General features: G+C 39.3%; 1 protein-coding gene across 4 annotated transcripts in view; it reads right to left on the reverse strand.

The window, feature by feature from the left end:
• LOC126100804 (serine/threonine-protein kinase Tao) overlaps positions 1 to 22,796 on the reverse strand; it is a 201,891-nt gene that overhangs the window by 161,647 nt on the left and 17,448 nt on the right. For all 4 annotated transcript variants that reach the window (XM_049911437.1, XM_049911436.1, XM_049911435.1 and 1 more), the window contains 3 exons: positions 13,448 to 13,736; positions 9,400 to 9,595; positions 4,586 to 4,738 (listed from right to left, as the gene is read on the reverse strand). In XM_049911437.1, the coding sequence (XP_049767394.1) occupies positions 4,586 to 4,738; positions 9,400 to 9,595; positions 13,448 to 13,736 (638 nt within the window). The remainder of the gene's footprint in view (positions 1 to 4,585; positions 4,739 to 9,399; positions 9,596 to 13,447; positions 13,737 to 22,796) is intronic.

Here is a 22,796-nt window from a genome sequence, read left to right on the forward strand (position 1 = left end):
TCTTAGATCAGTCTAAAGCATTTGATTCTGTGAATCATGCGGTACTGTTATCCAAGTTAGAAAATTACAGGATAAGAGGAGTAGCTCTAAAATTACTAGTTCTTATCTCCATGATAGAAGACAGTGCAAAAAACTAAATCATAAAAATGAAAGTAAGATCCAAACAGTAAAGTCAGCATAAAGAACTCAATTGTGGAGTTCCCCACATAAGTATACTTGGACCATTCTTGTTTATAGTATATATTAATGATATAACACAGCCACAAAACTTCAAACTACGGAACTATGCTGATGATACATCTTTTATTAGCTGGGGCTGTACAGAGCGGGCAGCATTCCAAAGCAACAAAGAGAACTTTGAAATGATCACAGAATATCTAACAATGAATAAGCTTACACTGAATAAGGACAAGACTGTAGTAATAAAGTTCTTGCTACATTTTAATAATACTCATACTCAATCACTTTCTACAGTTGAAACATCTGACAAACTTAAGCTTTTAGGCATATTGATTGATGAACATCTGACTTGGAAAGAGCATATCAGCTCCACCTGTAAAAAGGTTTCTAGTAATATTTACTTACTAAAACGTCTTGCAAATATAGTAGCTCCCCTTGTCCTTAAACAAGTGTATTATGGGTTAATGCACTCTCATCTGCGATATGGGATCAAGGTCTGGGGTGGGGCACCCACTGTCTATATGGATTGCATTTTCAGGCTTCTAAAGAGAGCAGTTAGGATAATTGCTAATATAAGCAAATGCCAGTCCTGTAGGGACTATTTCAAAAATTATAAGTTACTGACTGTTTATTCATTGTATGTATTTAAGACCATAATGTTCGTAAAAAAGAACGAGGAAAATAGTGTAAAGAATGGTGACACCCATCATTACAATACTCGAGCCAAAAGTGACTACCATAGGATACGGACTAACAAGAAAGCTACAGACCACAGTCCAAGGCAATCTTTTCAAGGGAAAGTTGAAAAATTTGTTAGTAGAAAGATGTTTATACTCATTAAAAAATTCTGAGCTGCAGTACTGTTAGTTTATTCTTTTACATACTGCAGTATATTAGTGGTGGTATTGTTATAATTGGCTAATTGATGTATATAATCATTATATGTATGGAGTGATGTATAATGTGCTAATGTGTTTATAACATTATTGCATGGAATGATATACAATGTGCTACTTGATGTATATATTCATTCTCGGAATGACATGATATTGATATAACTGCACAAAAAATGACAATGTCCAAGACTGTAAAGATAACATGGACAAATAAACATTATTATTATTATTATTATTATTATTATTATTATTATTATTATTTATTATTATTTATTATTATTTATTATCTTCCCCCTCCTTCCCTCCCCAACTGATATAACAATATCTAAAGGAAAAAGGAAACATTTTCCTGATGCTCTGCAATTTTTTAAATGACAATTTCTTTTTTCGTCCCTGTTAAATTACATCTACATCGATATTCTGCAAACTGCCATATGGTGTTTGGCGGAGGGTAACGTGTACCACTACTAATCATTTCCTTTCCTGTTCCACTAGCAGATTGAGGGAAAAACGACTGTCTATATGCTTCTGTACAAGCACTGATTTCTCGTATCTTATCTTTGTGGTCCTTACATACAATATATGCTGGCAACAGAAGAATAGTTTGGCACTCAGCTTCTCAATAGTGTTTCTTGAAAAGAACATAGTCTTCCCTCCAGGCATCGCTATTGAGTTTCCGAAGCATCTTTGTCACACTTATGTTGTTTGAACCTACCAGTAACAAATCTAGCAACATGCCACTGAATTGCTTCGACATCTTTCTTCAATCCGATCTGGAACAGAACCCAAAAACTCTAGCAGTACTCAAGAATAGGTCGCACTAGCATCCTATATGGAATCCCTTTACAGGTGCAGCACTCTTTCCTAAAATTCTCCCAATAAACCAAAGTCAATCATTCGCCTTGCCTACCACAGTTCCCACACGCTCATTCCATTTCATATTGCTTTGCAACATTACACCCAGCTATTTAAATGACTTGACTGTATCAAGCAGGACAGTAGTAATACCGTATCTGAACATTACACGTTTGATCTTCCTACTTACATTTTTCCATATTTACAGCTAGCTGCCATTCATCATACCAACAAGAAATTTTGTCCAAGTCATCATGCATTTTCCTAAAATCAATCAACTTGGACACCTTACACCACAGAACCATCAGCAAACACCTGCAATTGGTGCCCGTGCTGTTTGCCAAACCATTTATATGTAGAAAGAACAACAGCTATCCTATCACACTTCCCTAGGGCATTCCTGGCAATACCTTGTCTCTGATGAACGACTACCGAGTTTTATTACTTAAGAAGTCTTCGAGCCACTTGCATATTTGTGCACTTATTCCATATGCTCATACCTTCTTTAAGAGCTTGCAATGGGACACTGTGTCAAATGCCTTCCAGAAATCTAGAAATATGGCATCTGTTGCTCTTGATCCGTAGTTTGCAGTCCATCATGTGAAGGAAGGAAGGAAGATTGGGTTTGACACCACCTCGACATCGAGATCATTAGACACTGAGCACAAGCTCTGTGTCAAGGATGGGGATGGAAATTGGCCTTGCCCTTTCAAAGGAAACATCCTGGAATTTGACTGAAACAATTACGGAAAATCACAAAAAATCTAAGTCTGAATGGCCAGACCCGGGTTTGAACTGTCATCCTCCCGAATGTGAGTCCAGTGTTAACCACTGCACCACCTAGCTCAGTACACATCATGTGAGAATAGGGCAAGCTGAGTTCTGCACAAGCGATGCTTTCTAAAATCAGCCTGATTCGTGAACATAAGCTTCTCGGTCTCAAGAAAGTGAGAATACGTCCAAAGAATCAGCGGCAAATGTAAGTTGGGGATACTGGTCTGTACTTTTGTGAGTCTGTTCTTCCACCCTTCTCATATACTGGAGTCTTCCAGTCGCTTGGGGCTTCATGCTGGGTTAGAGAGCCATGACAAATGCAGGCTAGAAAAGGGGCTAATGCCATAAGAGTACTCTTAAGTACTGGTAATTTATTTGCTTTTAAGTCTTTCAGTTGTTTCTCTACACCAGGGATGCTCATTACTATGTTGTCCATAGTGGAGTCTGTCCAATGATCAAACAACAGTGTGTTCGTATGATTCTCCTGTATGAACAATTTCTTGAATGTGAAATTTAGAACTTTGGCCTTTGTGTCGCTATCTTCAACTGCCACACCAGACTGGTCCACTAGGGAATTAATCGAAGCCTTAGACCCGCTTAGCAATTTTACATAGGACCAGAATTTTCTCAGGTTCTCTTCCAGGTCATTTGCTAAGGAGCGACAGTAGTAGCTGTTATATGCATCAGGCACAGATTTTTTTGAAACGCACAAATCCCTATTAACCATTGCTTGTTATTTGTGTGTTCTCTTTTGAACCACAAATGTAGCAGCCTCTACTTCCTCAGCATCTTCCGAATTTCATTATTAAATCATGGTGGGTCTTAACCATGCTTTATCCACTTACTAGGCAAATAACTCTCCAGACCACGATTTACAATCGTGCTTAAACTTTGCCCGTAATTCTTCTACATCCATCTTACAAAGTGAAATGTCAACAACTGCTTATTTGCACTATCTAGCATAAACACTCTCCTAGCCTTCGTGACTGGCTTATTAACTTCTGTAACAATAGTCATAATGACATGATCACTAATCCCCATTTCAACTGACATTTTCGATAAGGGTCAGTCTATTTGTAGCTACAAGGTCCAAGATATTTCCACTGTATGTGGGCTCCAAGCTAACAGCTCAAGACAGTTTTCAGAAAGCATGTTCAAAAGCATTTTGCATGACTGACTGTCTGTACCCCCGCAATGAATCCATAGACATCCCATTCTATACTCAGCTGGTTAAAATCGCCTCCAACTAGTATCGCATGAACTGCGTATTTATACGCTACCGACCCTAGACTTTCTTTGAATGACTTTAGAACTGTTGGGTGGCTAGTAAAAATCCAACAATTCACTTTGTTTCATCTACATCTATTGTACGTGGCCAGATATCTTCACTGTCACACTCAACTTTGACCTCAATAGACATAATATTTTATGTACTGCAATGAAGTCCCTCCTGTGGCCTCTAATTTGTCTTTCCAAATTACATTCCATGACTCACTAAATATCTCAGAGCTTTCCACTTCAGGTCTCAGCCAGCTCTCGGTACTAAGAATAATCTGAGCACGAGAACTTCCCTGGCGGGCAGTAAACTTGAGAGCTTTATTACGCACAGCGAGTGTGCCATCCGTCTCACTAAGTGAATATGCCAGCCAATCTAGATCCTCATGGCCAATATAAATACAGCCACCCAGTGAACGGTGATAGATGTAGCATAATTCTTTGTCACTTGACAATTTCCTTAGATGCTAAAAATTAGTTCATAAATAAAATAGCTAATAGCTGTAGACCATCAAGTAAGTATTTTCTTTTTTTATCGTACTCTCATGATCAAGCACTGATAGAGAATTCTGTTAATGTTAATAATGTACTATTTATGTACGTACCCAGTTCTATACAAGTAATCCCTAACGACCACACATCAACCTTTCCATCATATTGGCCTTCATCCATTGCAAGGATGACCTCTGGTGCCATCCAATATGGAGTGCCCACAAAGCTGTTTGCAGGGCATTTGATGCTTGCTGAACCAAAATCCGCTGGAAGCATGAGAGAGAGTCAAAATCTGTGTGAGAAGATAACAACATACAATAACATAGAATATGATAAAACAAAGGGTAACACAATATAGCATAATATTTTGTTAGGAGAGGACATCTTCATTTGTGTATGAAAGACTTATTACTGACAAGTACTAATAAATGTGCCTGTTCATGACCATCATAAATTAATCAGGTAAATGTTTTCCTCCAGACCCCTGCTGAATGCTAATGATTCAGACATAAAACTTTCATTAATCAGTCAGGCACATAACATCAAAAACACAACATAATAGCAGTAAGACCTAAATACAAGTATATCATCATCCTGACAAATCATTAGTATCACAAAGTTACCTGTTTGGGATGCACTGAAAGTGGATATGTCACACTCAATAATATCTTTAAAGATTAAGTGCAGCAACAAACTATGAAGAGAAAAAGACACAGCTTATTGTAGCATAGTTGATTTAAATGGAGTTTTGGTGTTGGCTTATAGCCATGGAATAGAAGATATGGTGAGGGTGGAAAAGGTGACTATGTAAAGAGAGACGAGTGATGCAGGTTGATAGTGTAAGTGCACACGGAAAGAGTAGAGAAGGGAGTAGCAACTACTGAGCTGGATACTATGGTATAGCACATTGTGCAGTTAAAACAAAAATACTTTTATACAAATAAAACGAAGCCACACTTCTGAAGATTTCTTTGCAAATATTTTTGTTCCCACATAAGAAATCTAAAATCTACTTTTTTGATTCACATTTCCTTTGCTATGAAATTGTTTGGGGAAAAAATTGATTATACCAAATATTATATTGTTGCATTGCAGCTAAATACGGATTTGGATAGCCTTTCTATATTTATCACCCCCCCCCCCCCCAACATACACCCTCTCTTAACATGTAATTTTACCTATGTGGGCAATGTACAACCTTAGCATTGTTTGTGTGCATGGATTTTTTTTTTTACACTATTGAATAGTTAAGTAGTAGGGCACATTCCGTAGTGCAACAGTTGTTTTAATTGAAATTAACAACTAAATATCTTGCTAGGGCAGTGCCAAGATATATATAGAAGTTTAAGTATAAACCACTGCTCAAGTTGCCTTTTAACAGTCTTCCATCAACATCAGGAGCAGCTGCTAGCAAATTATAAAAAAACGATGTGCCCGACCGAGACTCGAACTCGGGCACACAGTTTTAATCTGCCAGGAAGTTTCATATCAGCGCACACTCCGCTGCAGAGTGAAAATCTCATTCTATAAAAAACAGTTCCTGTAACATAAAACTTATTGTTGTTAATTCTAATGTTCTATTACCATACAAAAATCTGTTTTATGCCTCAAGGCTCTCTTCTGCAGTAAGAAAAACGTTTTCATATTAGTGTGTCATGTCCCACTCTGCAGTACTAAAACATACGGCAGGAAAAGATATATTAATCAAAAATCCCCAGTCTTTAAAGTTTCTGAATTAATCATGGAGATAATTTCCTTAATATATAAACTGCAGACATCAATAACTAGCTGCTTCCATGAAAGCCTGTTGAGTATACGTAAACCCAAAATCCTACATCCGAAAGCAGGTCTTTAACAGATTGTTAACACAATTTTTGTCCTTCTGGATTGCTTGGTTTAAAGAGAATTGTATTTATTTTTTCTATGTTAAGTCTACAGTTATCTCTCTCAAAGTGAACTCCTGCCTTTTCAATAAAGCAAATTAAGCCTCTTCACTAAGGCTTGGCCATCTGCCAATAGACACTAAAGGTGACATTGGCAAATGTAGTAATCAGATACTTAATATCTAGAGCACTTGAAAAATCATTTTCAGAATATATGAACAGGAATGGGTTTAAAATGGCACCCTAATAAGACACCAAAACTTATATTTATTGTTCTGGACTATTTCCTCTAGTACTTCACCTTTTACTATAAATAATTTTTGTACACTGTTGTGTATATTTCTAGTAATTGCACGAGTTGCCCAAGTGACAACATCCAGCACAGGTTTTAATAAGACTGCACATCACATCACATAGTATACCCTGTCAAAAGATTTGGAGGTTCCCAAGAATATTCCTCGTGCTTGAAACCTTTTTAAGTATGAGGGTGAGTCAAATGAAAACCTTAAATATATTTTAAAATATTATTTACTGTGCAGAAGTGGTACAATGCTGTATCACTTTCCAACATAACGTCCCCCACGCTCAATGCAAGTACTCCAGCGCTTACAAAGTGCATAAATTCCTTTAGAAAAAAATTCTTTTGGTAGTCTGCGCAACCACTTGTGCACCGTGTGGCGTACCTCTTCATCAGAACGGAACTTCTTTCCTCCCACTGTGTCACTGAGTGGTCCAAACATATGGAAATCACTTGGGGAAAGGTCTGGTGAGTATGGTGGATCAGGAGGACACTCAAAATGTAGGTCTGCGATTGTTGCAACTGTTGTACAGGCAGTGTGGGGCCTTGCACTGACATGTTGCAAAAGGACACCTGCTGACAGCAACCCACGTCGCTTTGATTTGATTGCAGGCCACAGATGATTTTTTAGGAGATTGTGTATGATGCACTGGTGACAGTGGTCCCTCTATGCATGTAATGCTCCAAAATGATGCCTTTTTTGTCTCAAAAGAAAATCAGCATAACCTTCCCTGCTGATGGTTCTGTTCAAAACTTCTTTGGCTTTGGTGATGAGGAATCACGCCATTCCTCGCTCGCTCTCTCCGTTTCCGGTAGGTGAATCCAGGTTTCGTCCCCAGTAACGATTCTTGCAAGGATTCTTGAACCTTCTCGTTCAAAGTGCCGAAGAAGTTCTTCACAAGCATCAACACATTGTTCTCTTATTCCAGGAGTCAGCTGCTGTGGCACCCATCTTACATACACTTAGGGAAACTGGAGCTCATCATGCACAATGTGGTGTGCTGACCCATAACTAATCTGTAAACATGCTGCAATGTCTTTCAGTGTCACACAGTGGTTTTCCTTCACTATTGCTTCAACTGCTGCAATGTTCTGTGGTGTCAACTTCTTGTGCCTGACCTGGACGAGGGGCATCTTCCACTGAACTCTTACCATTTGCAAACTTCCTACTCCATTCGTAGACTTGCTGCTGTGACAAACTTGCACCACTTTACTGAACCTTCATTTGTCGATGAATTTCAATAGGTTTTACACCTTTACTACGCAAAAACCGAGTAACAGAATGCTGTTCTTCCCTGGTGCAAGTCACAAGTGCGGCGGCCATCTTTATACTGATACTGTGACGGAATATGTGCATCTGCACTATGCTGCCACCTACACGCCATTCTGCACACTGTTTGTAGCACACTTACCAACTTACAGGATAACGGCGCGAAATTTCGATTTGTTGTAACAAATTTAAGGTTTTCATTTGACTCACACTTTTACATAATGCACTGTTGCTGATGTGGTGTTCTGATCATAGTTTGTCTCCACTCTTCACACACCATATCATTTTAAATAATACAGTTTATTAGATGACAAGATAAAGAGAAATTAGGGCTCATAAGGAGTCTTAGAAATAGTCATTTTCCCCTCACTCTTTTTGGGAGAAGAGCAGGGAGGGGAATGAAATGTCAGCATCCATTTTGTTCTGTAGTCCTGCACACAATCTCTTCTACTTGGTATTTCTGTCTTTATTTCTATATATCTTTTTCCGTTTACTCCTGTGTACCCTTCTATTCTCGAAATCCTCATCTGCACTGTTTGTAATACTCTTTCTGCCTTTCATTAGGCTTTGTATCAATATAGCAGCATACAAACAGCCATGGATTTGTAAAATTTTATTTGGTGTCTCTCATTACTTTACGCATTTCTTTTTAAGTGTTGCAATAATGTAACTGAATATTTATGTTTGCAACATTTGCTTCTTACTGAAGGAATTGATAAAATTAAGAATACAAACCACCTCCCCCCCCCCCCCCCCCCGCCCACTTTCTCTTGTGTGTGCATCAGGGATTAATTCATTTGGATCACAAAGAGGGAAGAGTTCGCAGAAATGAGGCTACTGAGGAATTAAGTGAGGGGCATTCGGGATCACTGATGGAGAGAGCCCAAAGAACAGGATGAAAGAGCAATGCATCCTGTCTTATACTGTCTTTCCTCATCCAAGGCCATGACTGACTTTCTTACATAATTACTGTATGGTCTGCTTTTCTCCATAAGTTTTTTCTTTTGCAAGATAAAATAATTATAAGATTTCATGAACTAAAAAGTGTTGATCTGTCTTAGTCTTCTGACATAAACAAAAGTTGCTTTCATCTTTCTTTGGCTCTATCCAGTTATATGAAAGTACTAAATATCTCGATGGTAGGCAATGAAAACCTTTTACTTCCATTTTGTTAAATTTTACAGGAGAAACAAAAATAGTTTCTTAAAAAATAATATTAAAGGTTACAGATTAAGTTGCTATGTGTGTAACTATATAGCAAAAGCCTAGTTATTGGCAGATTACAGAAATCCAGGCACTTTCAAATCTATCTTTGGTAACAGAGTTACTGGTAACTGAAATTACAAGGTTTTCATTGCCAACCATTGATGTGTCATTTTAGTTTAGTTAGTGCAGAATACAATTAGTGTGCTCACATAGTTATTTTAAAATCCATATGAAGTACAGTAATATAAAAAAAACAATTGTGCATTGTACCCAGCTTAACTGTTCCATTTTCTGTAAGGAGGATATTTCCAGCTTTGACATCACGGTGGATGCGCCCCAGAGAATGCAAGTAATGAAGGCCACGTAGCACACCCTCGCAGATAGCTGATATTTCTTCTTCTTTAAGCGGTCGCTTGTGAACTTCAATTATATCTGATGCTGACCCCAGGCAGTATTCCATTACCAGCTGAAGATACAACAAAGGTCCACTTAACATATTTCACACAGGGGGAAAGATGAGGAGAGATAAAGGGAAATATCTGATAGGTATCGAAGAAACAAACAGCAATGTACATTTGATTTGTAACAATATACAAAAAATTTCCACTAATTTTTTTAAGTGAAGGAAGCAGCTTCAGAAGCAGGAGGGAAAAAGTGGTACAGAAAGATGTAGAATGACGAGGTGTGGCGAGTATGATATAAGCCACGTGAAAGTAGGCCAACACAGAAAACATCAAGAGATTGTAATTTATTGCCAAAAGTTGAAAGCAACAGGCAAAATTTCCAAATACTGACGTTTCTTAAGGAACACAATGTAAATATATACCAACTTTTAATACAAATGATTAAAGAAAAACAAAGTAGTCTGAGCATCATTACTTTACTGGGCATGATATTTCTCCTAGAAACTTGTGAATCAACTAACCCATATTACAAGTGGCATTTCCTCACATGCACAAGCAATTTGTGGATGAAAAATATCCATTAAGTGCTGGAAATTATCTAAGAACTGTTCAAGAATCAAATTCCAGAGTGTTCTGTTCACCTCCACTCCCCCCCCCCCCCCCCTTCCTCCCAATACAGCCTAATCACCTTCAAAGTACTCTCCACTATATATAATAAATTTATACAATCAGTGAATCCATTACTGGGAACATTTTTTTATATTCCTCTGCAGGGACAAGTCTTCCCTTACATTTTACTGACTAGCTACTTGAGCATGATCAAATTGATGTCTTTTCACGACACACTTTATGCACAGTAACAACAGGTATCACACAGAGCTAGACCAAGTGTGTAGGTTATGTGGGACAAGGGTGTCATGCTGTTCCTGACCACAAACTACCAGGTGTACCAGTATGAAATGAGCGTTAAGATACAAATGTGTCGATAGGGAACATTTGTTGTGAACGAGACTTAATTTTTTTTTTGCTTGGTTGGTATGACATCTGTCAAAGATATTTATTATACATCAAGTCATGGAACAAACAACATCATATGTTTTCATCATGTTAACAATGTCGAATTTTGTACCAGAAAGTAATGATTTGTGGAAAGCATTAATTTTTTTGTTTTCATTTGAAAAAAAGTGCTACAGAGTCGCATAGAATGCTTGTCGAGGTATATGGTGATCATGATCTATCAGAAGCAACGTGCAGAAGATGGTTTCAATGGTTCAGAAATAATGATTTTGATGTAAGAAATGAAGAACGTGGAAGACCACCAAAAAGATTCGAAGACAATGAATTGCAAGCAATATTGGATGAAGATGATACTTTGAGTCAGAAGCAAAGGGCACAATGCTAAATGTTGCACAACAAACAATTTCTGACCGTTTGAAAGCTATGGGAAAGATCCAAAAGTGTGGAAAATGGGTGCCACATGAATTGAATGAAAGACAGATGGAAAACTGAAAAACCATTTGTCAAATTTTGCTTCAAAGGCATGAAAGAAAATAAATGTTGCATTGAATTGTTACTGGCGATGAAAAATGAATTTATTTTAAGAATCCTAAACAGGAAAAATCATGGGTTAATCCGGGACAACCATCAACATCGACTGCAAAACCAGATCGATTCGGCAAGAAGACAATGCTCTGTGTTTGGTGAGATCAGAAAGGTGTGGTAAGCTTCTAAAACCTGGTGAAACTGTGAATACTAATCGCTACAGACAGCAAATGATCAATGTGAACTATACACTGATTGAAAAACGACCAGAATGGGCCAGAAGACATGGCAAAGTAATTTTTTTACACGACAATGCACCTGCACACAAAGCAAAACTGGTTCAGGATACAATCAAAACACTTAGCTGGGAGCTGCTACCCCACCCGCCATATTCACCAGACTTGGCCCCTTCCAACTACCATTTGTTTTCATCAATGGGACATGCATTGGATGAGGAACACTTTGATTCCAACGAAGAAGTCAAAAATTGAATGTCTGATTGGCCTGCTTCAAAAGACAAACATTTCTATTGGCGTGGTGTCCACAAATTGCCAGAAAGGTGGTCAAAATGTATAGAAAGCAATGGTCAGTACTTTGAATAAAATGTTTTTACTTTTCAATTCAAAATTAGTGTTTCATTTTCACAAAATTGCTCATTTCATACCGGTACACCTGGTAGCACACTGAAATGGTCGTGCAAGCAAGTGCACTGACATGGTGGCCAAAAAACAGCTCCCAGTTGCCACATATGTGTACACTGTTCACAATCTTTTCAAAAGCTCAATCAGAAAACATGATTAATAGTCTGATCTGGTGGAATGAACTTTGAACACACAGCATTTTCATGATGTTAAGCTTCACTTTATGTGCTTTTATTTTTTTTTGGGTGCTCTTCGTCTGATTCGGAGGGCGTAATAATAGCACCATGACTTGTTAACCATAACGTTCTTTGAAACAATTCAGGGGCAATTTGGAGATGTTCTTTCGAAGCATAGCATGCTTCAACTCTACCTTGTTTCTGCTAGTCATGTCAGAATCCAAGACACAAATCTTGCAGCAACCCTCCCCATTCCCAAATTTTCTGTTAAAATTCATTGAACCAAGCTTCAAAACAATTCAATTAATTCTGCTATTCGTTCAACGGACTATAGTCAGACTTCAAGCACAAGCTCATAGGTCTTCAGGACATTTTCCTCTGTTCAGACAAACTCCAGAACACAGTTGATCAAACTACAAGTCACTGTTTTCGAAACAAGAAAAACCACTAGGTCATTTTCCCTTAGCACCACTGTTACAAGCTGTTTCCACATCACAGTTTGTATGGTGCTTTTCCTGAGGAGGGAGCAAAATTTCACACCTATGTTGTAGTACTATGCCTGCCACAGTAAAAACAATGAGAGCAGAACAGCTGCAATGAAATAAATTCTTTTTTTCTTTTTTTGGGTGGGAGGGTGGGGTGGGGTGGGGTGGGGTGGGTGGGGGGGGGGGGGGGTGGTTGCTTTGCAGCCAAACTACACTAGATCCACTTAGGACGGAGCCTTTCTGGAAACTTTTGGTGTCCCTCCTATTTTAGTACTTTAATAACAAACTCTCAAATAACTCAGTCTGCCCTACTGTAACTTAACACTCATCACATAGGATAAAGTTTTCTTGGCAACACTTACGTTACACACTGATCCAATCACAAGCATGATTTGCTCTATACAAACTGTATCACTAGGTTCAATGTATGAGTACAGGTACATTATATCAACTTATGCACAAAATGCAAAATACAATACAATGCAACCTTTATCTTCTACCAATTTAGGTGCTCCATAGATTTACACAAGTGTTTGTGAATATTCCCCACAATTTCTTTTCCTGCAGTGAGAAATTCAATGACGGTGTTGCTTGTAACGTACATCACCTGCAGACATCATTTTGAACCTGTGCTGCAGCTACGTTATCTGTCTGAAGTAATGGATACTTGGCACACTCACTCAGAAGACTTCAAATAATACATATATAACATTTTTCAGTCATGCCATTGTTTTTGGCTGAGAAAAATGGCAGAAATGATGAAGTCTGGTGATAACAAAATTGCATATTACCAGAACTGGGAATTTCTTTCTCCTAAAGGAATATTTGGAAAGGAGAAGAAGGATAAAGGTAAGAACAGCAATAGGGATTGAAGATGTGGACACACATATCAATCAGTACAGGAAACGCAAAGAATTAAGGGGCACAAGCAAATAAAGGATTGTCACATAAGCCCAGATAAAATACTGTAAACTAAACACCATGGAAAGCCATAGTTTTACTCAGGACTAATTCAAATTTCAGTAAAAAGATGTCTGTTGTCAAATTAGCATTGTAGATACACAACTTACCCATGCTGTATGGTCCCGCAGGAAGCATCCTTTGTATTCTATTGTATTTGGATGGTTAAGTTGGCGCAAAAACCTGATTTCTTTTAAGATATCTTGCCATTTCTCTGCACTTTGTTTTCCAACGTATGACATTTTCTTAATGGCAACAATTTCTTTCGTATGATGGCAACGAGCATAGTAGACAGCACCAAAACTGCCATGTCCAATTTCACGAAGGTCTTCAAATATTTTTTCAGGGTCATCTTTATCAAAAAGTTCTGCGATTTCTGGATCTTTCAAACTACCAGGCCTGAGAAAAATGTCAATTCATCATATACACATATGAGTTTATATCAAATTAGGAACAAATGGAATACTCATAGAACTTCTCAACATTTAATTAGTTTCACAATAACACCACTTTAATCTATGGATGGGGCATTAAATTTGAAATCTTTGCCAGTCATGATACAAAAATCATGATCATGATCATAATTTCCCCACACTTGACTACTATACATCAATTAAGGTATGAAGGTACCTTGCACTTCAAATTTAGGTTTGGCCTATGCTTCACATTTCTGAAATTCTTTATTGAATACAGTAACATTTTGTGGACTGTTAACAAATACAATTTTTTTCTTTTTATACTGACCAGCTCTGGACTATGCTATTTCTCTTCCTTCCCCCCCTCTGGACTTTAGCATAATATTCCTACATTCCAGAATGTAGTTTCGAATATCCAAAGAATAATACCAACTTCTTTTAAGTCTTTTTCTAACTGTGTGAATTATACCTCTCTGGTTGCCTTGTCAAGAAAGTAGCAGAAGATCTGATTATTCAACCTTGTAGGACACAAAACTTGATCATTTTAATATCTATGATAGATAAGGCAATGATACTGAGCCTTTACTCTCTCTACATAACTGGCCAAGTGCAAAAAAACTAGAATTTAAGAAAGTTTTGCTTTCGAAACTTTGCCATTGTGGTGTGAGATATTACAGGAGATAGAACTCGACAGCAGTTAACTAGTGCTTATGATGCAAAAGCCACCATAGGCTTTTCTTTCACTATTTCACAAAATAAACTTAAGAACTCAGTAAGTAATACTTTCATATATTGATAACACAAAATATACTGACTTTTTGGTTGGATGGTAGTGATGATGATGAGGTCCCATACTCCTAGGAGCAAAGGAGACGATGCAGGAGACCGCATCGCCTACTAGACAAGGTCCTAGCGGAGGTGGTTTGCTATTGCCTTCCTCTGACCATAATGCTGATGAATGATGATGATGAAGACAACACAACAGCCAGTCATCTCTAGGCAGAGAAAATCCCTGACGCCGCAGGGAATCGAACGCGGGACCACACGTGCAGGAAACGAGAATGCTACCGCAAGACCACGAGCTGCGAACTTGGATGGTAGTAACAGACTAAATAATGAAGTCATCTGTTCCTCACGCGTGGGTTCGTTCATTCAGTCATTAGGACTTAATGATGTCACCAGGAATGTACTCGAATGAGCAAAATAAGTAGGAGTGGTAAAAATGAGGCATTGAAGGCAATGGGGACAGGGGGTGGGGTGGTGAATGGGACTGCAAGAAAACAAGGGAAGTGCATTCTAAGAAGGATAGGGGGAGGTCCTGGCAGAAGGCTGCGAGGTGCATTCCAATGGGTAATCCTACCCGATAGTGGATGTCAAGCAGTTGTTGTCTCTCATATGCAAACCGGTTTCTGTAATCCAAAAAACCGCCTGTGGCTTAGAATCGAGTGCAAAGTAAGTGGAAGTTCTGAAAAATGTTGGTAGGTGCCACCACAACTAACTTCTGCATTCGAATATGTGTAGCGCTACACGGGCATGCTTTGCAGGCACAAAGATAAATACTGGCACCAAAACCTCTGCATCAGTAAAAAAAAATTTAAAGAAAGGGTGGAAGACAAGCTTTTTTCTCCGCCCCGAGTTTCGAACCACTGCATTTTCTTACATTATCCGACGAAGTAAATACAAATTCCGTATTGTTCATCTTCGAATGTAGCAGCATTTCAATGTACTACGAAAATCCGACTGGCAAGACTGTTAGGGATGTTTGTCAATATGGCCAACTCTACGTTCTGAATTTTTTCCTACCTGTCAGTTCGTAGTTTATTAGGTAGACAGGATTTAAAGGCAATAGCAGCAAATACGAAAGAATGCTTGGCAAAATGTTTATATTCGTATTATTCTTATGGTGAAGAAAATACTGCGTGTGATTCACAATTCATAAAAGTTCCTATTAGCAACCATCTCTTCTGACCGGAAAAAAACTGCGGCTTAGATTCGAGTAAATACGGTACATGATGCATCATCTGATTGGGAACCACATCAGGGCCCGGGGTTGTTATCATGGGATGAGGGAAGAGCCTGAGGCAATTCCCAGTCAGTGAATGGCTCACTATAAACATGGTGTCTGGGTTAAACATATAATGTAATAACTTGAGATTTAACAGAGATATTTATTGGTGGTTTACTTTTACAAGCACGATAAATCAAAATGTTTTCTGTGTTTGCTTGTGGCAGTTGGTACCACATGCATATGCATAAATCTGCTTTGCTTCCAAATTGGTGGAATGAACTGCAAGAAAACCTAAGCAGGAAGTTTAATTTTAACAGTAATATATTTTGTATTCCTTCTGTAATAAGTGAAGTTAGTTGTGCTATGGAATCCATTGGTGTGGATTCTCAAGGAGATGATCTGCAACTGACTGACTGGCTGGTTGAAAACGGCAACCCAACAAGCCTTTTCTAAACATCTCTTTCTGTGCCCCTCCCCCCCCCCCCCCCCCACAGGTTGTTTAATGTTAGAGTTGGTATTTCACTCAGTTTTCCACAGGTCCTAGAGAATGGCACCCCACAGGGCCCTGTACTGAGTGTTAGATTCTTCCTTATCACCGTCAGTTGCTTAGTGACCATCAGACCATTGGTCACCCTCCACTGTTTGTTACTGACTTTTGCATTTGGTACAGTTCTCATTCTTTATCCGTGGCAGAATTCCAGCTACACAGTGCCATCTTGGCTTTTCATAAGGCTGGTCTGAAAGGCACCTATTGCAAGTTGGACCTCAAAATGATGTACTAGATTCAGCAACTGCAATGCTGAAGACAATGCTAAGTCATACAGCAGGCTCTCATAATCAAGATGCAACAGGATCAGAGCATTGCACAGCCATAAAAGTGTTACTGTAACAATAAAGAGTATTAAGGTGTGACCAACAGGTTTGCTGAAGCTGGTGAAGGTGGGGAAGCCACATGAATTGGTCACCAAAAATCATCCCAAAAAAACTGTAAGATTCCACTACAATGAGCATTTGGCCCTCGAGGTAGAGTTCTTATTGGAGATGGACATTACGACGGTGACAAAAGTTCATGACATACATCTTGGCAGCAAAAAACCACGAGCCATTGGCGAGAACCCAAGGTTGTGCCTTTTGTATGGCACCCTGAAAAGCATGGAGGATCAAGAAGTTTTGGACAAAAATTGGGTGTTGGCTCGAAAGATCCCATTGCTGGAGGGTAGTCAAGATGTGGTGATTTCACGTGATGTCTCAGACCCTAAACAAGTTAAAGAAGACAGCAATAAGATGTTTAAGCCATGCAAAAGCTGACCAAATAGCAGGCTCCAGGCAGACCAAATTGCCAGAATAGAAAAGCCTTGGCAAAAACAGCCCTGGGGTGGAGCCGAAACACCCTGAGGCTCACAGTACCGACAAAGCCATCAGCTCACCATATGTTTGAGCGACTTGTGGAGAACATTAGTGAAGCTATTTGGGTGGTAGCTGTCCATCTCATTGGGGTGTTTATTAAATTTCAGTACTGGGACAATCGCACTTTCTTGCCACCTAAGATGGGAACTCACCCTTACTCTAGATACATTTGAAAATATAAAAAATATGACAGTGTTTGAGCATTTGGCTGTGGTTGTGGTCTGGCCTTGGAGCCGTGACAGTGCACAGGAATAAGGCACTGAGGGATTCCCACTCAAGGTTCGAAGTGACATGTAGCAAATGGCAAAAGAGGTTGATTGCTCTATCCATGGGTTGAGAACCGAAATGCAGGCTGATAACTCTTAGATGCAGAGGCTCAGTGTAACGAAAAGCAAAATTTTCGGCCACAGCATCTGGGTCAGTGAGATACCACAGCTACACCTGCAGGTTATTGGTGTCCGTGTAGAGACTGAATCTTTGCCCAAACCTGTGAAGGAGTGGTACGCAGTCCTATGTTAGCAACATAACATTCCTAGCATTCGTGTTTCTATTGTTTATGTGGTGGTGAACCTAGGCACAGAGCCATTTAAGGGAAATGAGGTGTTCCACTTACAGATGCCACTTAGGGCATTGTAGAGCCATTCTGCAGTCTCCAATGGCCACTGCGATTTCTGAGGTCCACAAAGGTACTGTCTTCCTAAGTGGGACCTCATGGAAGAAGGGATCACTGAGTCAGCTGTCAATAGAATACTGCAATTGTGCTCTGGACAACGGCATCAATACCTCCATGCAGCGGTATGTGAAGGGTGATGGCAATCATGAAAGCATCCCTATCTGGAAAGAGCCCATGTGGGTGGACACTTAGGCGAGTGATGTCTGAGGGTACGTCTAAAGGATCAGAAAATAATCACTGTCATGCAGGTCGTCATGCACTATACATGGATGGGTGGGAGACGACCTGAGCTGCAAGTGGAAAGGTCAATAGCCGAACAAAACCTGTATGCCACATTGAAGTGTGTGGGAACTTTAGTATCCAACAGGCAAAGATCAAGCTCTGCGAGAGAGTTTTCAGCAGCATTACCGTGGCTAATTGTCATTGTTGTAGCCCACAAATGGTTGCAGGCATTTAAAGTATCCAATATTAGCAAGACTTGGGGCAGTTCAGAAAACAGTGCACATGACGCGTTCTGGGATACTTCATCATCTAAGGGGCATACATGTTACAGATGGTAAATTCAAGAGATGCCTTCACACAAACAACCATAGCCTCCAAAATTGTGTTGAGTGCCACGTGTTTGCTGTACGCAGAGCCAGAATGTATGTGTAAACACCATCTGATGCTCTTTCCTAGTCAGTGCCATTCTTAAAATAGCCCCATAGCCACAGAGGATAGGGGATCGTATTGCTAGGAAACCAGTTTCCCAAAGGCAATTCAAAGAAACAGGGCAAGTGCACAACACAGATCACAGCTCAGACAAGTGGCAAAAAAGCTGCTGCAGTTCCACTGGAGGATCATACTGTCAGTATCCTGTGGGGAGGGAAAGGACCACGGACACAGGTCATACCTCAGTGGTGCCTACTGCCACTGGTTGTGAAGATACAACAATATACACATTTGCTCAGAATCATGATGCATTGGGGGGACAACGTTATACACATTTGCTCAGAATCATGGTACAGTGCATCACTGGGGGGAGGGGGGGGGTTCTCAGGCCTTAGGGACCAACAAACAGGAATGCTGTCTTGGATACAGAGGTGGAATATGCGGAGGGGTGGGGTGGGGGGGCGGTCTGGCAGCAGAGAGGCCACCAGAATCTCCCTCTTTTTGAAGGATTACTACTTGTCCTTAGGTGATTTAGACTTCTGCTCCATATTCTGGAACTCGGGAGGAACGCGAAGTCCTACCGTCTGCAACCTGTGGCTCCTTCACCCACGAGCTGGCAACCCGTTGCAGATCAGCAGAGTCCACAGACTTATCACAGCACTGCACCTAACAGATATTTTAATGTTGTGCAGGGGCAGCTGAATTTAGTGAAATTAAACTTCTAATTGTTGTTGTTTATAGGTCCCCTAACTCTGACTTCAGAGTATTTCTACTCAATGCTCGAGAGGGTTCTTGATTACTTTGTAGCAAGTACCAGTAATTAGTTACAAGTGGTGACTTCAATATTAATTTTGTATATGATGATGCAAGAAAAAGGATGTTGGTAGATCTCCTAAATTCATATGATGTGATGCAGACTGGTTTTTTCCAATTAGGGTGCAGGGTAACAGTAGCACAGCCATAGACAATATTTTTATTCATTCTTCATTACTAGATGGGCATTCTATTAGTAAAAGTGTGAATGGCCTTTCACACCATGATGCACAAATTTTAGCACTAAAAGGTTATTGTACTCAAACAAATATCACATATAATTACAAACTATGTAGGAAAGTTAATCCAGTGACAATATAGCAAGTTTTAAACATCATCAAGGAGCAAGAGTGGCAGGATGTTTATAGTGCCGATAACATAGATGACAAATATAATGCTTTCCTTAACGCATTTCTCGTGCTCTTTGAGAGTTGCTTCCCATTAGAACATTCTAAATGGGGTACTAGCATTAATAGACAACCCGGGTGGCTGACTAGTGGGATAAGGATATCACATGGAACAAAATGGAAATTATATCCAAATGTTAGAAGTAGTCACAATCAAGCTACCGTGGCCCATTAGGGTCAATTTCCGAAACAATTAAAGTACTTAGAAGTAAAGTAGCTTCATAAAATGGGAGAAAGGGATAATGTAGATAATTTTAGACCTATTTCTATGCCATCAGTGTTTGCTAAAGCTATTGAAAAGGCTGTGTATGTAAGGATAATTGATCATTTTACATCACACGATTTCCTATCAAATGTATAGTTCGGCTTTAGAAGTAACTGAAAATGGTACATTCTCTTTTCTCTGCGAGGTACTGGTTGGGTTAAACAATAGGTTTTGAATGCTAGGCATATTTTTTGATTCAACTAAGCCATTCGATTGTGTTGATCACAAAATATTGCTTCAGAAATTGAACCATTACGGAATACGGGGAATAGCTTACAATTTGTTCACCTCTTGCTTTAGCAACAGACAGCAAAAGATCATTATTCACAATGTTGAGAATGGTTGTGATGTGGGGTCTGAGTGGGGTACAGTCAAGTGGGGGAGCCCCAGGGATCAGTGTTGGGGCCGCTTCTGTTCCTTATTTATGTAAATGATATGCCCTCTAGTATTATGGGTAACTCTATAATATTTCTGTTTGCTCATGACACGAGCTTGGTAGTAAAGGATGTTGTGTGCAACACTGGCTCAGTTTTAAATAGTGCAGTTCATGACATAAGTACATGGCTTGTAGAAAATAAACTAATGCTAAATCACAGTGAGACTCGGTTTTTACAGTTTCTAATACACAATTCAACAAAACATGACGTTTTAATTTCACAGAATGGGCATAAGATTAGTGAAACTGAACAGTTCAAATTTCTAGGTGTTCAGATAGATAGTAAACTGTTGTGGAAAGTCCACATTCAAGATCTTGTTCAAAGACTTAATGCTGCCATTTTTAATATTCGAATAGTATCTGAAGTGAGTGATCAGCCCAAAAATTAGTCTACTTTGCTTATTTTCATTCGCTTATGTCATATGGTATTATATTTTTGGGTAACTCTTCCCATTCTGAAAGGATATTTTTGGCTCAGAAACGAGTGGTTTGGGCAATAAATGGTAAGTTCACGAGTCTGGGTATTTTGACATTGGCCTCAATATATATATTCCTTACTGTCATTTCTTGTTAACAGTATTAGCTTATTCCCAGGAACAAGCAGCTTTCACTCAGTTAATACTCGACAGAAATCAAACTTGCATTTAGATCAGACTTCCTTAGATCTTGTGCAGAAAGGTGTGCAGAACACTGCTGCATCCATTTTCAATAGGCTACCACTCAAATTCAAAAATCTTAGCAGTAATTCATGGGCTTTCAAATCGAAACTGAAGAATTTCCTCAGGGATCACTCCTATTCTGTCAAGAGGTTCCTTGAAAAATTAAGCTGATTCTTGTTGTATTGTTGATTGCATTTATTTAAACTTATGGATTGATTTTTTCTGGTTTATAAACATTTTAATTTTATGTTGTAATTTCATGTACTGACACGTCCCACGACCTTGACATGTAAATAAATAAATAAATAAATAAAAAAGAGCATCCTGAGGGACCCTTCTTGGTAAGGCTGCTGGAGGAGGGCACTGCATTTCCAGCTCGGGGTTGGGGACTGGTGTTCTTGGGGGGATAGGGAGTCAATAGTCCCAAAGGCTGTGTGTGGCAGCAGTAGGAGGAGGACCCGCAATCACTGGGGTAGTGGGTGTAGTTGCGCAGCCCTGAGGGCCAGAAGTAAAAGACGAACGGCACTGGCACAGTCACTAAAGAGGAAGATGTCATCGTAGCAGCAGCAGCAGCAGCATAAGTCACATCACTATCATATGGTGCTTCCCTTAGTTGACACAGATGGGAGGACGGGAATAAGTAGCATTAGTTTGCAACTAACAGTCACAATCCCTACAGGCAGGACTTGCATTGCAACATGAAGATGTGTCCAAATTGATTGCATTTATAGTGTACAGCTTGGCATCACAACAATACACCATCACTCTCCTCATGCAACAAGACACATTCAAAGGCCAAGATGAAGGCTCCGGAATTCATTTTGTTGTCTACCAATTTTTTTTAAATTTTTTTATTTTTCATAATGTTGGGCCACAGTCATAATATATTTCTTTAAAGTCAGTACCGCCATTAGACTGTTGTTTATTTGCAGTATTACATTTACACTTACACAATCATGATTTCGGCTTCAAAGTGCCATTATCAAGTGTTAAGTGTTATACAGTGCCTAAGATGGCATACTGTCATATTTAAAATACACTATTAGACACATTGTCTACGAAATATCGACTCTTAGACAATGTGTCTAATAGTGTATTTTAAATACGACAGTATGCCATCTTAGGCACTGTATAACACTTAAAACACTTGATAATTGCATTTTGAAGCCGAAATCATGATTGTGTAAGTGCAAATAAACAACAGTCTAATGACAGTACTGACTTTAAAGTAACATTTCATTGTCTTTCGGTTCCCGCTGGACACGGCAGACAAAATGCACACTTCGTCAGAGATATTGCTGGAAAATGATACCTTGTACCATATTCAGACTTTTATGAGGGTTATAGTGACAGGAATATTAATCATCTTGTTGTAGGCAAGTAGCACCTCTGACTGAATGGGAGAGGCCTTTTTAGCAGAACAGAGCCACATTTCACTTTTGAAATCTACTGCCACTCCTCCCAAAGCTATGTTCGACAAAGAACAAAGGCTTTGCACCCGAAAACTAAACCCCATACATCCTAGAACAAACCAAGTATTGGGAGGAGTATTTCTCACCTTGTATCTGAGCCCTTTGTCCTTTCTTGGCGTTAGCCAGGGACGGGAACATTTTGTGGCCACATCTCTCCACATTGCCATGTGGCCATCAGCAGAAGAAAGTTTAATTAACCTAATGTGCAAAGCTACCACCACGGTACCATCCACTCTGAATGAGGGCTCTCTC

The sequence above is a fragment of the Schistocerca cancellata genome, chromosome 9 (genome assembly GCF_023864275.1).
Source record: "Schistocerca cancellata isolate TAMUIC-IGC-003103 chromosome 9, iqSchCanc2.1, whole genome shotgun sequence".
NCBI lineage: Eukaryota > Metazoa > Arthropoda > Insecta > Orthoptera > Acrididae > Schistocerca > Schistocerca cancellata.